The sequence below is a fragment of the Chelonoidis abingdonii genome, chromosome 2, assembly GCF_003597395.2.
Source record: "Chelonoidis abingdonii isolate Lonesome George chromosome 2, CheloAbing_2.0, whole genome shotgun sequence".
NCBI lineage: Eukaryota > Metazoa > Chordata > Testudines > Testudinidae > Chelonoidis > Chelonoidis abingdonii.
Genome location: NC_133770.1, coordinates 35,180,805 through 35,198,117, shown reverse-complemented (window position 1 = coordinate 35,198,117; position 17,313 = coordinate 35,180,805). Strand labels below are relative to the sequence as shown.

The 17,313-nt window shown below is 37.3% G+C and overlaps 1 protein-coding gene across 2 annotated transcripts in view; it reads right to left on the bottom strand.

The window, feature by feature from the left end:
* Positions 1–6,938: 6,938 nt before the first annotated feature.
* ODAD2 (outer dynein arm docking complex subunit 2) overlaps positions 6,939–17,313 on the bottom strand; it is a 167,924-nt gene continuing 157,549 nt past the window's right edge. The window contains exon 19 of one of the 2 annotated variants that reach the window (XM_075062259.1): positions 6,939–7,385. In XM_075062259.1, coding sequence (XP_074918360.1) covers positions 7,272–7,385 — 114 coding nt within the window. In that variant the 3' untranslated portion in view covers positions 6,939–7,271. Of the gene's footprint in view, positions 7,386–9,450; positions 9,592–17,313 lie in introns of those variants that run through there. The other variant, XM_075062260.1, reaches the window with a different exon arrangement.

Genomic DNA, 17,313 nt, shown 5'->3' with positions numbered 1-17,313 from the left:
CAAGTAAGAAATCCCATTAAAGTAATACAATTAAACCTGGAATTAAGTGTTGCAGGATCTGGATTTTAGTGAGTATTGTCTTTTTTGATTGTTTCAAAAACAAACTCACAACTCATCTATTACCAGGAACGGGGAGGACACCAACAACAACTTAACCAGGGAAATGAAAGGAAGGGAATCTGTAGGACAAAAATGGCAGAAACAGTTTGAATAATATAAAAAATGACCCAAACTTTTGCCCAAAACTCAGAATGAACCTGAATTATTCTTTTTAAAATTGTACTTGTTTATGCACATCTTTGCTTCTTTCCTTAGGCAATAACCAGAAGGAACTATTGGAATAACATGCTGATTCTAGTTCACATCTAAACAGGACCACGAGGAATGGTGGTACTTCCTCCTCTTCTTCCTTCTCCTCCACAGTGCTGACAGGGCACTAGTGCAAATCCTACGGGGTAGAGAATCACTGCTATTAAGTGAGTTGAGTGCTACTGAACAGTGGCAGATTGACAGCCTTGGAGAAAGAAATCCCCCGTTTAGTTACTGAACAGGTACAGCACAGGCAATGGTAGTGCAAGCTCCCTCACATGGTCACAGTAATTTGCCACAACTTTGTTCCAAAGGGTCAGTGTTACTATAGTTACTAGACCCAGGCAATCACTGGCCTAACAATGGTGCTAATTTCTTCCAGTTGTTCTCTATGAACTGGCTGGAGAACCCCAGGTAACTTCATATAGGTTATCAAACAACCACCCCATAGTGATGACTTTTGGTTGCTATCACGCTGAAATGCATACCTATCCCTTACCAAACTGCTCACCATCCATTATTAATCTTCATTCTCTCTGTCTGATTTTTTTTAACAGTTTGTCCCAACGTGTTTTTTTCCCCCTCCATTCATTGGAAGATTTAATGATGTGTGAAAAACCATGAATCCTCTTTGAACAAGTTCTGGGAAATCTTCCGACAGTACATCAGTGGCAGGAATAAAGCAATGGAGCGAGGTGAATATGCAATACACTGCAACTGGAGCCAATGTAAGATGTCTTCCTGCCATTAGAGAAATGCAAAGAATCCTTAATGACAACAGGATCGGGCCCATATATGTCATTTGATATCCAGTGCAGAGCTTTGCACACATGAGTTTATGAATCTGTTGAGGGGGAACCAGATTTGTCACCATAATACAATTGACCGCTCTTTGTAAGAAGAGATCAAACAGATGATTAACACTATGCACCATATAAATTTGGATAAAACATGTAATATGCCAATAAAAATAGCAGGAATAGGAGAGGAACTTGCCAGCCAAATGGTTCCTTGTATAGACCACAGAAACAAGACTAGAAAACTAACACAAATCAAGGCAATCTTGTCCATAAAAAGCCTCAATATAAAATAGGGAATACCACTGAATTGGTATCTAGAAGATAATGTTTAAAATCCAGTTACAGAAATACAAAAGAGAACATTAGGACTAATCTAATAAAATAGAACAGATTCATAAAACTGGAGCAATACTTCGCTAGTTTCAGCATCCTAGTTGGGAGAGGGAAGTACTGAATAGTGTGGCACATTACAGTTTAAGCAGGGTAGTAAAGCATAATAGGTACGCCTTATCTTTTTCTTTGTGAGAAATGCCGTATAGTCTAATAGTTACCATAAGATAATGGTTCCCTTTAGAATGCAGACTTTTGGGCCACATCCACTGCTAGCATAGGTCCACTAACCTCAGTGGTATTACACCACCAGAGATTTTCGCCCTCTAAAAGGTAAATATGTCACAAACTCAAAGGACTAGTTTGTTTCAGTGTGGCTGAGCCACACAAGATTGCCTCTCATGGTTTTCAAGCAGCCTGAGGAGTATGTGGCAAAGCTTAAGAGACTACAAAGATGAAAACCACAGCTTACTGCTGGGGAAGACTTTGCTTATGAATTCAGAACTGTACTTTGTACGCAGACAGTCTATATGGAAAGTTGAATAGCATCATTAGAGAGACACAACTTGTTTTCCTTTATAGTATTCTGCTGCTGTTTATAAGGCAAAGATAACTTCAGTAGAAATAAATGTACAAGGAGCAGCCACTTAATTTATGACGAGATGAAATTCTTAATAGTTCAACCTAGTGGAAAGACTCATTTCTTTGACACTATGGTGGGCCTGGTACCTCACTGCCCCTTTGGGGCGGTGGGGGATGGGGTGTCAGAACCTTGCCACTCGCAAGTTCGCATGCTTACTTCTCTGTGGGCAGCCTGATGAGGCCTAATGGCCTCCCTCCATGCAATCATCCCTTAGTCGAGGTCATGTGCCCTAACGGCCAGAGTCCATATAAATCTCTCCCAGCATCCAAGCAGTGTGGCCCAGTGGCCAGAGTCCATATATCCCCCCCTCGCAGGTGGGATAGTGTGGCCTAGTGGCCAGAGTCTGTGTAACTTGTCCCAAACATCCGGGCAGTGTGGCCCAAAGGCCAGGGTCCATATAAATCGCTCCCAGCATTGGAGCAATGTGGCCTAATGGCCAGAGTCCATATAATCCCCGTTGTTAGCGGAGTAGTGCAGTCTAGCGGTCAGAGTTCATTTGATTCCCGTGCTGGGCCACCCCCCTGACTGGAGAGTGGGAGGAACAGGTGGCTGGGAGGGGTAGGGAACCACCCTCTCCACTGGGTTCCAACCCAGGGCCTGGTAGTGGCAAGCTCCCCTTGCCACAGGCTCGGCGGGGAGCTGCCCGAAACACGCCGAGCCTCTGAGTGGCTCTTATGCCGTTTTCCTCTAAAGTTCCCCTGGTTACTTTCTACCATAACTTCTCGATCCTCCATTTCAGGGTGTTCTGTTCCCTTTCTGTTATGTACTCTGTCTGGGCATCGGGGCGCATCCCAGCTTGTCTGGCTTCCAGATCCCGGAGTGCAGGCTGTCCCTCCTCGGGAGCTTCTGGCGTGCCTCCTTCCCCTCCGACAGCCCAAACTGAGCAACTCTGCAGGCTTTTAAACCTTTTCTCCAGTTGGATCATGCCCAGCAGAGCCTCAGGGGCATGGCTTCCTCTGCTACAAAGGCAGGGTTAACTCCTGCAGTACCAGTGCGGTGCCACTCTGCCCTGTGATCAGCTGGCCTACAACAAATTTAAATCTCCTGACAGAGCCTTGTGATCTTCATCCCCCAGCTTTCATTACATTAAGGGAGAATAATTCTGGAGACAAACTAGCATAAAGAAGCAGCTAGCACAATACAAAATATGTTGCACCCAGGAAACACATTTTATGTTTCCTTAACAACTTAGAGATAAAACTGTGTGTGTCACTACTTATGCATTTTTCATAAACATGAACTTTAATGAAAAATGAACATAAATCTTACATTTAAATGTGTAGTTTGACCATCCTGAGACAATTGAATAATTGGTAATGATTGTCACCAAGCAATAAATCACACAGCCATCGAGCTTTCTTGTCTGCTGGCAGATGTTTGGAATGAAAGACTTGGTTTTCCTTTAAGATTCAGTCAGGAATTACATAAAGATGAAAGATTCTTTCTGCTGCTTTCTCGCTGGTCAGTTATAGTATTTCTGCATTAGAAACAATGCTGTCTTCCTGGCAGTTTTACATATTTTGGAATGTCAAATTTTCTGAACATTTTAATGAAAATGAAGAGAAAAAGTCCAGGCTTTCAGCTGGCGTAAATCAGGCACAACTTTACTGACTTTGGTGTCACTATGCTGATCTACACTAACTGAGGACCTAGCCCCAAATATTTGAAAAGGTAGTTCCTGCATTGGGACAGCCTCTGCTCTTACAGGAAAACAAATGCAAATAGAGAGCAGGCTAGGAAGAGATATCAGAAGCTGTGGCTGAAAAAAGAATTGAAAATTTAAAAGCAAGCTCGGGAGGTCAAGAGCAGGTGAGCAGAAGATGCATGCAACAGAGATGGGCATTTTTCTAACAATCATTCCATTGTTATAATTAAAATAACCATTTCTTGTGTAATAACTCCAGACAAGAGTCTTCATTTGTCAGTCAATATGATCTAAAGTTTCAAAAGACTAGATTCTTACAGGGTGAGGACTGCAAGGGGAGAGAGTAAGATGCCTTCCTAACCTTTGAATAGCCCACAGAATTGCAGTCCCTGTGCTTAGTGATATACAGGGACTAGAGCTAGAGATAACTTAGGTCTGATCATCAGAGGTGTTCAACATGTGGTCAAATCCTTGTGGCTTCTCTAATTTGCACTGGGGGCTGTTCTGGCTCCTGGATGTCCCCATGCTTCGGGGAAGTAAAAGTGATTGAGAACCTTCTTTGTGTAGCTCCTTTTCAAACAGCTGCTCTGTTGTGATCCCTGCTCAGTTCAATGAAGGATGTGGAAGCCTTTGAAAATGTATTTGCCTACAGTGCACAGTATGTCAGAGAAGCCAGAATTCAATTGTTCTTAAAAATCTAATCTGTTTGAACTAATTATGTAGAATCCAGCAGGTTTACACAAATGAGAGCTATGTTTTTAATATATTTACAGTGACTATGTAGCTGTTCTGCCTCCATTTCAAAAGGCTTCTTCTCCCTGTATAGAACAGAACACCTTCAGGACTGCTAAAGGAAACATCACAAATAATACAGCTCAAGGCTAGGATTACAAGACTGACTTAAATGAATGACTTCAAGGGAACCACTCCTGGGTGTAAGGGCTACTCATGTGAGTAAGAGCTTCAGGTTCAAGCCCTGTAACAGTGAGAATTACATTTATTTTCAAAATAACTAGATCATAAAATTAAGTTTACTTTTAGATTTTACACCCTTTAAAATTTGATATAAAACATTAAAGACTGAAAAGATGTCATATCAAGACCAACTATTCATGACAGGTAGGTTTGTTTCCCTTTATACAGTAAAATATCCACTTGTGTTATACTTTTCATAAGCAAGAAAATGAAATTATTCTCAAACTATTCTCTCCCAACCTCCCCCTCACATGATTGAAACATATTTGCAACAAATATTTATTGGATAGATACATTCTGTGTATAACAAAGACTTTATTGTGATACCAGAAGCAAGATAGAGATACATCTATTTAAAAGTACTTAGCAAGGCCATTGGTGCAGAAGGCGTCACCAACAGAATTTGGACGTTCATGATGTCTTGCAAAGGTTTACATGCATGTAAAATTGTTGATTAGCGGACTCACATTCTGATCTCCTTTAATACCAGTGGAGTTACTCCATATTTAAACCACTGTCGTGGAGCTCAGAATCTGTCACCAGATACTTTACTAAAACTCCTAATACCTTACTAAAGAGCAAATGCTGTCCCCTGCTCTGAGTGATGTGGAAATGCTGACTCCTCTGCACTGGGAAGGCAGAGCATGGATTTATGCGCAGGGAACTCTGTACTCCCCTTCTCCCCCTGCCCCCCGCAATGCACTGTGGAGTTCTACATGTGTGGTGGAGGAACAGACAGTAGATCCTCCACTATGCAAATCCACAGATGCAAATCATACATAGGGCATGTGTAGGGATCAAAACTGCCACTAGATTCAATTTGGCTGTAGAGAGGAAAGTAGTGCAACTGCACAGATGCTTCACATTATATCTCCAGGTTAGGGTATGAAACTTGTCTTCCCTATAAAGGAGCAGGTTTAGGTCACTGGGTTTCAGTGAATTATCACACTAGAGTTTCTAGTTCATGTATAATTTTGTTGTCAAATTTGGTGGTGCCTGCATTAAAATATGAACAAGAATATCATTTTAAAGTATCTAGACCCCAAATCAGGAAGTACTTGACTATATGTCTAAAGCTGAGAATTTGTTTAAGCACTATCTGGATGTAAGCACATGCTTAATACTTGCCTGAACCAGGGTCCACTGATTAAACTCACAGAGGGCTTCATAAACCTAAAATCAGCTCAAGATGCAAGAAATGTTGTTTGTTTTAGGCAACGAATGTTGATTGTTTCTTTTAATTAATAAAATGAAAAACAATTGTATTACACCAATCTAGCTATAGCTAATGAGTCTGTGCATACATTTAAAAGAAAATAATAAACATGAAAAAATTGGGGTTTGTAAGAATGTCTCCATTAGAAGCCAACCTCATTCAGTAGCTGTAATTTTATATCACAAGGCACAGGGAAAATTAATTAAATTTAATAGACACTGTAGCTTCTAGACTAGGATGTGCTGTACTTTAAATCATCAGCATTGAAAAGTATAGTAATACAGTTCATTCAGAAATAAATGTTTGACAGTAAATGCAATTATTTTAAGATTTTTTTTTCAGGTATGACAGAATTGTGTGCACTTATAATTCAGGGTCTTACTCTTATACTACTGCTTACAAAGGTTGCTGTGCACAGCACATGCATAAACCTGGACTACTCATGAGTTAATTAATTGCCTGAATGTGTTTCAACAATTGTTCTACAATCTACAATACCAATGATATTTCATTAAAACATTAATATAAAGACCTTGATTACTGAAAGGAAAGTCAATAATTCTGAAGATTAGTTTTATGTAAAATAACAAAGTGCTTCAAACATTGTTGTTCTACATTTAAAAGACTAATTGAATCCCTGAGAGATTATATTTCTAATATATAAATGTAAGAATATTAGTATAAAATGCTCATCATCTTTATTATTTCTTAATTTACTGCTGTGAATTTTAACTATTGAATTAATCATATGTATTCTCTCTTATATAATTAAATGTTATCTTGTTTGATATTGGTGCTAGTAAGAGGAAATTTGGGATAATCGTGGAATGAGGTCTACAGCTCCAGCTGTTTGCAGGACTTATGTAATACCAGATGTGAAATTGGTGCATCTGTAGTCAGTCCTCTCTTGTGGATTGCAAGTGATCAAACAGGCAAAACCATAATGACAGGATGATTAGACAGGTTTAGCAGAAAGGGAATTGCTCAAGACATTCATGAATTATTGTAAGCCACACATAGTGAAGAAAAATGTATTTATTACAATTTCATCAAATGGAAAACCATATCTTAAATTTGAGAGTTAATGATGTTAACCTGGAACTCATACAATTATTTTCATGTGTTTTAAGTACTTTTTAGATGATAAAATAACTGAAAACCTTTTAAAAATCATACAGAATGAGTACACTATGAAGTACATTTCCGTTTTTAAACACATGTATTTTAATTAGATAGTAGGCTTTAAAAATATCCTCAAATAAATGTTTCTCAAACTTAGGTAGTCCATGTAGTTACATATTCAAATGTCTTGCAGTGTGTAAAACATGGGAGCCAGTAAAACTGGTTGAGGCATCAACCATATTTTGCCTTCTCTGTAGCTAGAGCCAATCTGCGGATGTTTGCTATGCAACCAGCTGCTGCTTCTTGTAGGGTTTCATCTGTAGAGCCCACCATACCCAGTAGAAGCTAGTAAAATAAAATCATACAGAAAATATAAAATGGATACTCTTAAATTAAATTACTGAATTAAATTTAAAATCATATATACACACATATATTCATATGTATACACACCCTCATATTAACACATTCATATAAGCAAATAAGATTTTTTGAATTTTAAATTAAGAAATAATACAAATCTTGTTAGTTCAATTCTTATAAGGAATCCTGACATATTTTCTGTCACATTTGTGACAGTGATACTGCTTTTTCTCATCTTGGGTTCTCTCTTGGATTTTTTTTCTCATTTGCAGAACAATTTTCATTGAAATTACTAAATTTTCTTTGATAAATTATGAGAACAAATCATATTTGATATTTTTATGAAAGTAGCCATGTGCTCTGTTTTAGACTTTCCTCCTGTGACTGGATCCATGTGAATGAACCCTTGTACCCAAGAAGAACCACACTAACAGTCCACCCATATTCATCTAGTTGAGGGATCCAAATCTTAAAATGTAATTCTTTAGACATGTTTCAAAAATAAAACAATTTAGGGGCAGATTCTGTCCTTTGTTCAAGTTGAGCAGAACTTAACTCTGTGTAGTCCAATTGTTTTCAATGGAAATTCTCTTTGAATAAGGCACTACTCAAAATAAGGGTGATAAAATTGGGTCTTTATAGATAAAAAAACATTGTTACATATCGGCAAATGACTGATCATAGTTCTATTTCCTTATTTTTAATGTATTACAAGTCAGTGATACAACTGAATAAGCCATATACACTGGAAAACAGAAGACTCTTGCTTAGCTCAAATTAGCTCCACATAATCTTCGGATTTCTGGAAATCTGCCAATCTTAATGTGAGTTCAGATATTTTAAAACACAGACAGTTCTAATTAAACCCCCTACTTTCAGTCTGCAATACTTAGGATTCTGTATTCACCCAAACAATGTTGAGTCAAACCACAAAGAAATCTGTTATCACTCAACTCCAGTGCATATTTTTCATACAGCTAAAATATTACATAAAATTATGAACTGCTAAATATAAAAGCATAAATTGAATGCAGATATCAAATTCATATGCTACCTTTCTCTAACCTTCCAGCAGTTGTAAGGCATGGGTCACAGCTGCACACATATGGCATTTGCTTATGAAGATCAAAGCATTTTATACTTAAGGAAGTATTTGTGTTAGACTAATGTACAGAATAAGCTTCTTGCCAGTCACTTTTCACCCCTCGACCCCTATAAGTAACTTATGAAAGGCTGCCGTGAGTATGCTTGAATTATGTTAAAAAAAGTCTTAATTTAAATAAAGTGTCAGTAGGGGTTAATTCTTGTATCAAAGTTTTCAAATAACTCATAAATTTTAATGGAATTTACGTATGTATGAACAGTAGATCAGAATTCTTAAGGTGTGAACACTTCAGAAAGATATATATGTTGTTTATTTGCTCATAAACAGTTAAAATTGATTGAAAAAATGTATGAGAAAGCTTTGCATCTATACCATACACTCTTATTTTTACCTGTTCCCAAACTATGGGCCTGATCCAGCTGTCAGTAAAGTCATCTGAAGCTTTGCCATTTATTTCAATGGGAGCAAGATCAGGCTCTGCATGTGTGTGTGGTGATAAAACTGCATTCTGTAGTACAAAACCAGAATGCATTTCTTATAAGACAGCTTAAATGAGGCAGTTTTTTAAAAAATGGTGTTGATAAAGAAATTTCTTCCTTACTAATTACAATATATCTCCTATGATTTTTTTTCTTCAGTAAGTCATAATTGTGATAAACTTTAACTATCAAAATAAAAAGAGTTCCCTTGTACATGCCACAACTTTTTTGTTACACTTATAGAGTAAAGGTATATGTATTTCATGTGTCTGATTCCAAACCAAAAATATGCATATATGTACTATACATATGGTGATTTTGGTAAAGCCATAATTTTGAAATTTTGGAACACAGAAACCATATACTTTATGTAATTGCAGTCTAATAATATATGGAGATATATTTATCTCATAGAACTGAAAGAGACCCTGAAAGTCATCAAGTCCAGCCCCCTGCCTTCACTAGCAGGACTAAGTACTGATTTTGCTCCAGATCTCTAAGTAGCCCCCTGAAGGACTGAACTCATAACCCTGGGTTTAGCAGGCCAATTCTCAAACCACTGAGTTATCCCTCCTCCATGATGCAACTGAATAAGCCATATACACTGAAAATATACAAAAATGTTCTTCGCCTATAGCCCCTCATCTCCATGCTATTTATTTTTTCATTCAGCCACTCACTTGTTTCTGAGTACACACGATTTTTTTAAAATACACGCTATTTTGTTATTTGATTATAAGATCAGTAATAAATATTATAAACATCAATTTTTATAAACCTATTCAATGATACTGTCCGCCATAAAAACATCTGCCTGGTTCTACTGAAGTCAATGGAAGTTTTTCTTCTGACTTTGGCAGGGCAAGGATCAATTCACTTCCCAATCTGCTGTTCTTCCAAATCATCAACAAATGGTGACATATGTGCAGAACTGCCATTGTATAGACAAACTCATATACCAGGCTGTGTTCTATCTTCATAATGTGTATAGGGAGAAGTAATCCTGCCACCACAGGCCACTATGGTAGCTCTCTGTGAGGGTGGAGGATACACAGCAGCAGAACCTCTAGTTCTTTCTCTCCCTCATCGTACTCTCAGAGTCACTGCAGAGGTGACCATCACACAACCCAGAATGTCTCAATTTAGTGTTGTTGTTACTATCTTTGCCTCATGTGAAAAAAAATGTATCCCTTTGTTGCATGGTAACAAGATCATAGGTCATTGCTGTCCTGCCTGCCATTGTTCAGTGGAAGAGTAAATTGTTTCACAGGGTTAGTTCAATTCACTTGTGATTTGGGGTGTTTTAGTCACAATATTACACGCATTTTGACGAGTCCAAGAAGACTTTTTGGGCTTCCAAGACACCAATGCAACATAACTTGTCTTTTTTTTCAGATGCAATACCCTTGAACTTCATGCATCCTTTCTCTTTACTGTTCAGATATTGTTTTCTGACACATGTAAATGTTAACATATGTCAGAGGCTGCAAAGAGGCAGGTGGTATAAATGTGTCTGTCTGGCTTGTAAGAGGCACTTTCCACAAAAAGAGAAGGCAATTTCAATATTATATAGATTCCATTTTTGTTGGCTGATATTTATATTCTAAGGCAAAGGTCCAAGCAAATTTGGCATAGGTAGCCACATCATATATGGGCTCTAAAAGCAAGAATAATTCACAGCCTCAATTATCCAGATTGTCATAGCAATAGAGAAGATTTTGCTATTGCTAGCCCAGCTTTAAAATAATACAAGATTCCAAGGCTGCATAATGGGAAATTACTTGCCTTGTAATTCTGCTAATCTGAAGATGTTCTTACAGGATTCTGACTGCTGAGTCTTGTGCTCTCTAGCACAAGACAGGCATAAAGCTCTAAGGTTTTTGGTCCCTAGTGCGGCAATAATGGGTCAGGGTGTAAGCCACAGCATCTCTGTTGGTAATTGTGCATCATCAATGACTCCAATTGCCTTCAAGCAAAAAGCAAAGGCTCCTCAAAGAAAGTCCTAGTCAATCACAAAACAAACTGACTGAGAAATTATTTCCTCAAATAGAACATTACAAACATCAAATTGTAAAGATATACACCACTTCTAAAGATTGCCCTCCAAACTCTGAGGAGAAATGTGCTTGTGAATGAGAACTCTGATATCTTCAGGGAAGCAGTTACAAAGCTCAAGTAATTCTCCGTTTTCTGAAAATACCATGTTGGCAGAATTCTCATTCCTGGAGACTAAGTAGCTTAGGGGATATCATAACAGAAAAAATGAAACATAAGCACTGATACACTAGTAAACCATTCATCCAAAAATATCTTGGTGCCTAAGATCAAGGTTCTGGAGCACAGTAGTGTATATTCACCTTCTTTGCTCTGGCCATGGTCATCTCAGCTACCAAAGTCTTGTGTGGGCAGCGGAAGACATGGGAGGCAGCATTTTCAGGGAGAATATACTTTATCTTGGTGTCACCTTTCAGAAAGGGGTAGCTGTGAAGTGTTTGCCATACATTCTTCAGCTGATCCAAAACAGCATGCAAGGGCACAACAGCCGTACTGGACAAGGGTTTCATGGCTGAGGTAAAACAGATACTTTAGAAACCACCATATCCAACAGTTCAGCATACTGAATGAAGACGTCTCTACACAAAGAACATTCAACACCATTCCTTTTCTGCTTCTCTCATCCTTTTTGAACAAATTTATTCAACTTTTTCTAATCTGAAGAAAATATGAGCTACCTCTTTCAATTAAATCTATTACTAGACAGAGAAAGACTGGGAAGTCAGGGAGAGATCAGATGGAGCCTAGAGTCCTTGAGACCAAAAATGTTTGTTTCGATAAGATTGCTGCTTGTGTCTATCACTTTGGCAATGACATATTTTAGATTGACACAGTGTGCCCAACTGATGTTAGGACTTACCTTTTTTTTTCTTTTCTTTTTTTTTCAGATTTAGGATTTCATTTCTTTCATATGCTACAGTTCCTAGAAGATGCTGAATTCCTAGCACTATGATCTTCTAATTGTAAAACACTTCTATTCCAAAAAAGACATTTTACATGCTTTTTCTAAATCTAACCTAAAAGAAAAAAATACTTTAAATAAAAGCATATGGGAGAAACTTATCCAAAAATGTATCAGTCTGGATACAGCCAACATTTTGTAACTTTCAACAATATACTGCACACTGGAAAATTTTAAAGCACCTAGCTTTGAGTGTTATGTTACACATATAATTTATCCTTATGAAAATATTTCTTATACAATTAAATTATAAATAATACAACATACTGTACAATCAAAACACGAGGTTAAGCTCAGTCACTGTTTCAATTTTACTAAAATCCAAGCTGATTTCCATCTCCAAGTGAGAAAAAGGATAAGACAATATTGGCCATATCCATACTGCTGAAAAAGGCATTGACCCAGATTCTGCAGTACTGTATGCTCATTTTGCTCTGCTCAGGTGGCACAAAATGGATGGATTCCAGCTGTAAAAGAATTCCCTTTGTGGAGGGGAACCCCCTGCTAGTGTAAATCTGGCGGCTGGAGAGAAGCCAGTTCTTGTTCCAGCCACCCTCCCATCACAGCACAGAGGGTGTGACAGGGAAGGCAGGGGGCATGGCAGGGGATGGGCAGAACGGAGCTCCATTATGATGATTCTCCATTGGCATAAGGGATCTTATCTAGTGGTGTAAATTAGGGCAGTCCCTGGGACGCTCTAACTAATGCCCTGACCAGACCAGGCCTATGTGGAGTTGGGGAGCTATAAAGCTAGGTTCTAAATGGCTAGTCAAAAGCAAGAAGGAAAGGAATAAGAAAAGACTAAAACAAAAAAGAGAAACCTGGAGACAAAGGAGCCTGCAAATGGGACAGAGGAAGGGAATATGAGAAAGACTATGAGATAGAGAGAAATGACTGGACACAAGGGAGGAGAGAAAGAAATGGCATTCCTGAGGGATCCAACATTGAAAGCCAAGTAAGCTGTATCTGATTGTATAGCAATAAGATATGATCTATTTAAATACAATAAACATTTTCATTACATTTTAATTGATTTTCTGGTAAAATAGATATTTTAGTTTAGAAGTTTTTATTTTGTGAAATTTCATGACTATCATTTTCCCAATCTCCCCGTCCTCATCCCTGTTTATTTTATCCATCTGTCGCATCCTGTCTGATACCTCAGATGTAAAATCTATGGGACAAGGACTGTCTTCTTTGCTATTTGTCTGTACTGTGCCTAGTACAATGGGACTGGAGATCCTCGAGGAAATACCATAAATAAAAAAACAATCAATCAAATAAATAAATAATATTAAAACAGTATCCAGAATCCCCAGTCAGGTTCAAGGTTCCATTGTTCTAAGTTCTACACAAACACACACAGGTCCCTGACCTGATGAGCTTACAATCAAAGTAGACAAGCAATATACCAAGGGTGTATGAGGAGGATACTATCAAATATATAAAGTATTTATACATATATATACTTTCATGTTTTTAGTGTTGTAAATGGACTAAGTAAGAGTAATCTATCCTCCACTCTCCCTACCCATTATCAATTCCCTAATTCCTTATAGCATTATGGGGCAGATCAGGGATGATGGGCAGGATGAAATGAAGTAGAGAGATGCTTGTTTCAGAATCTGACAAATGGGCAAATGAAGCTGGAGAATCATTGACAGTGCAGAGAGGTGAGGAGCAAATGTAAAACAAAATATAAAATACTAAAAGTCTGTAAACTTCTTGAATACTTTAAAATATAGGAACTTTTAAGATTCTCCCATTTTATGTTGTAATTCGTATGTTTTCAAGGAACATTTTCACAAATGTAAAATGGGGATCTTATTGGATATACTCATATAGCACACAAGTATGAACTGTACCTGAATATAATTAATATTAAAACAGATTATTAATCTTTGTTTATCATATATGAAAACATGTAACAATAATTGGCTGTAAGAGGTTTGGTGTAATATTTAGAAAGAATTCTACCATCAAGAACATTCCAATGTACTAAGAGTTTTACGGGATTTGAAATTCATCCTACAAAAAGCAATAGGCAGATCTGATAATCCAGAAATGACGAAGCCAAATATCTTATAGCATATTTTTGTTTGGACCATTATCCAATTTTACTTTTATTTCATTGTAGTTTTCAAGAGAAGATTAACATATAAAAAAGGCACTTGGAGAAAGACAGAGAGAACACAGACAAAAGCTTTTTACGAATGATTGGAAATCCATTTTATAAAGATTAAAACAGGAGCTTAATTAGTCACTGTGTGTAACAGACATTTAGAACAGAAAGCCCTTTGCCAGGGATGTAGCTTTTTTATTTTTATTTTTTTTTGTAATTTAGGTTTGCTTCCGTGACATCCCAAGGACCCTCTTTTCCGTTTGTTGCTGTTACCCTCACCCACCTTTCTTCTTTTGATTCCTTTTGCTATTTCACATTTTGTTATACTTTTCTTTTTTTTTAAAAAAACCCAATGTCTATTTCTTTCTGTTTTTGTGAGCATGAATTTTACCTTGCCTTCCCTCTACATGGATTACTGTGGGAGTAGTATAGGAAATCTGGGAAGGGATTGCCAAGTGACCTCCCACTTTTCCAAATTTTTGTTAATTTGCTATTAATTTGAAATGTTTTGCCAGTCATTCCATCTATGGTAGTTATCTAAAGATTACGGAGTACAGAAACAGGACAACTGTAAATAAACAACAACTAGTTGCTGTGGATTCACAAAGTTCCTACTCTTATTGAGGTCACAGAAATAACAGAAGTCCTAAGAGTAAAGTAGTGTATACACTGGCAACAAATAACTCATTTATTGTAGAAAACACACTGATAGTGTCTCTCCTCATTACCGAAGGGTTATGCATGACTTGTCTGTAAGATCCTTGGTTGGGCATGCTTCTGGTTTCCCAGTTGTTCCTGGATTCTTGAAATTCACGCTACACAGTGTTGTCCTTGAACGCTACTTTGAACTACAGCAAGCAAACACTATACAGCTTCCAGATTAGGGTCAGATTCTGCCATCCTTCCATCAAGTAGTACCTTACTCTGTGAGGATTCCCGTTGTTTCAAGGTGGCAGAATCTGACTGTTACTTAGCAGAGCTAGCTTTAAGGAGTATATTAAATCAATCTTCAAAGTCTGAACTGAATTCACATTGTCTTTTGAGTTTAATTCAACACGATTTTGATCTCTAAAGCTCTACTAGATTTGGGTCCAGGATATCTAAGGATATGTCCCCTCTCTATATACTCAACCATGAAAGCTTAAACCAGTACCATGCTTTTGCTAGTATTTCTCAGATCTGAATGCCTGGGGATTAGAAGCAGGATGCTCTTATTGGAGAGCCCCATACTCTAGATTTTACTTCTTACATTGGTCAAAGAAATCTTAAGTCTGTTGGCTTTCAGGGCAGAATAAAAGACTTATGTATATTCTCAGGCTTTTGTTTGTATGGATGACAGTGGTGTATACATCTGATTCATCCCAGGCAAGTATATATAGGACCGATATTGCTCAGCACATCATCTGTTTTTAAATCAAGTAAATGTTCTAGAGAATGTTTGGTGCATTGTGTAAAATTAATAATAATTATATTATAAAATCAATATATGAACTCTAGAATCTTCTAATGAAGGAAGACTATTTCAAGACAAAGGAGACTATATAGATTAAATAATATCAATCTGGAGATTTCTCACATTTGGCTCTCACTATTTGTATATCCAGTAAGCCAAAGCCAACATTTTAACCAAACAACCATTAAACATAAAATCAGCATGAACAGTTTCACCTGTGTGATCACATGTAAGCTCACTATCCCTGTGGATACAATGAACAGCTCCTCTAATCTAGAAAACCACTGATTTGCCTAGGGCCCAAACATGAGAGGGCCATTTAAAGTAATCTGTTATTTGTTCTCTTTCCCATATTAATATTGTCCTTTGTTTCAGGGACTACCAAAGAGATTTCGCTAACAGCAATTACATCAAACGAGAAAAAGAGAAAATATTATACGGCATAATATGTTCTAGAACTTCACAAACGCAGTGACAAATAATATAAACAAAAACATTAAATTTCTGAAATTGAGGTACACACTCAATCCTGATTCCACAGTATTGAATTTATCATACTAACATTTACACCAGTTCAGCTCCACTGACATCAACCAAGTTACTGCTAATTTACACTAGTATAAGTAAGAACAAAATCAGACCGAAAGTATGAAGGGCCTAGATTCTACAAAGCACTTTATGTACGTCCTTAACTGTAAATACATGAGTAATCTCATCCCTATTCAGCAAAGCACTTATGTATGTGCTTAGCTCCAAACACTGACCTCAGATGATTTAATTGGGAATTCGTCCTGCTTTGAACAGGGGGTTGGACTAGATGACCTCCTGAGGTCTCTTCCAACCCTTATATTCTATGAGTACTCATGTGCTTAATATTACAATATGCTTAAGTGCTCTGCTCAGCTGAGGCCCTAGTTCCGATTCTGTCTGCTTTACTGGTCTGATGATTCATTCACTTCTTATTATCATAGTGTGGCAAAATATGAGTGTTCCCTGCCTAACTAATCCAAAACATTGATGAATAAAACAAATCATAATCAGACTTACACCTCATCTTTATTGCTTTCTAATAGAGCAAAAATACTTTACTTTTTTTTATGGAATATAATCAAACATAAATAAGGATCTCATGCTTTGACTACCTTGTCCCATGAACGCTATAAATAAGGCTCTGGATATATTAGGATGAACACAATTATAGCTGACCCTATAGTTTTCTAATTCACCAATTTCTTTTTTAGAGTGATCAGTCTTATCATTTCTATCTGAATAATTCTGGGTATCACCTGAGATTCAAAAGTCCATATTAACCACTATTTCACAATTACATTCAGTTTGTCAGGAGGCCATGGTGTAAGAAACAGTTCCCATATTCAGAGATTTTTAATTTTCCATTTATATTCTACACAGTATAATTTATTAGACTTTATTTGCAGTTTCATTGATATTGACTGCTATTAGCATTTAGCTCAGTAAGTAGATTCCCAGATAACCATCCTATTAAATACAACTCAGTAAAACTAACAAACAGTACAGCAAATTTTCCCATACTAAGAAATCACTTCTATAGTGTATCTACAGCAGCTTTCACCAGACCAGAAAGCAAGAGCTCCAAGATTACTGCAGAACTAGTATCTCGTATGAGGCCAGGTCTACACTGCGACTTTAAATCGGTTTAATGGCCGATATACCGATTTAACGCTGTACCCGTTCACACAACGTCGTCATTAATATC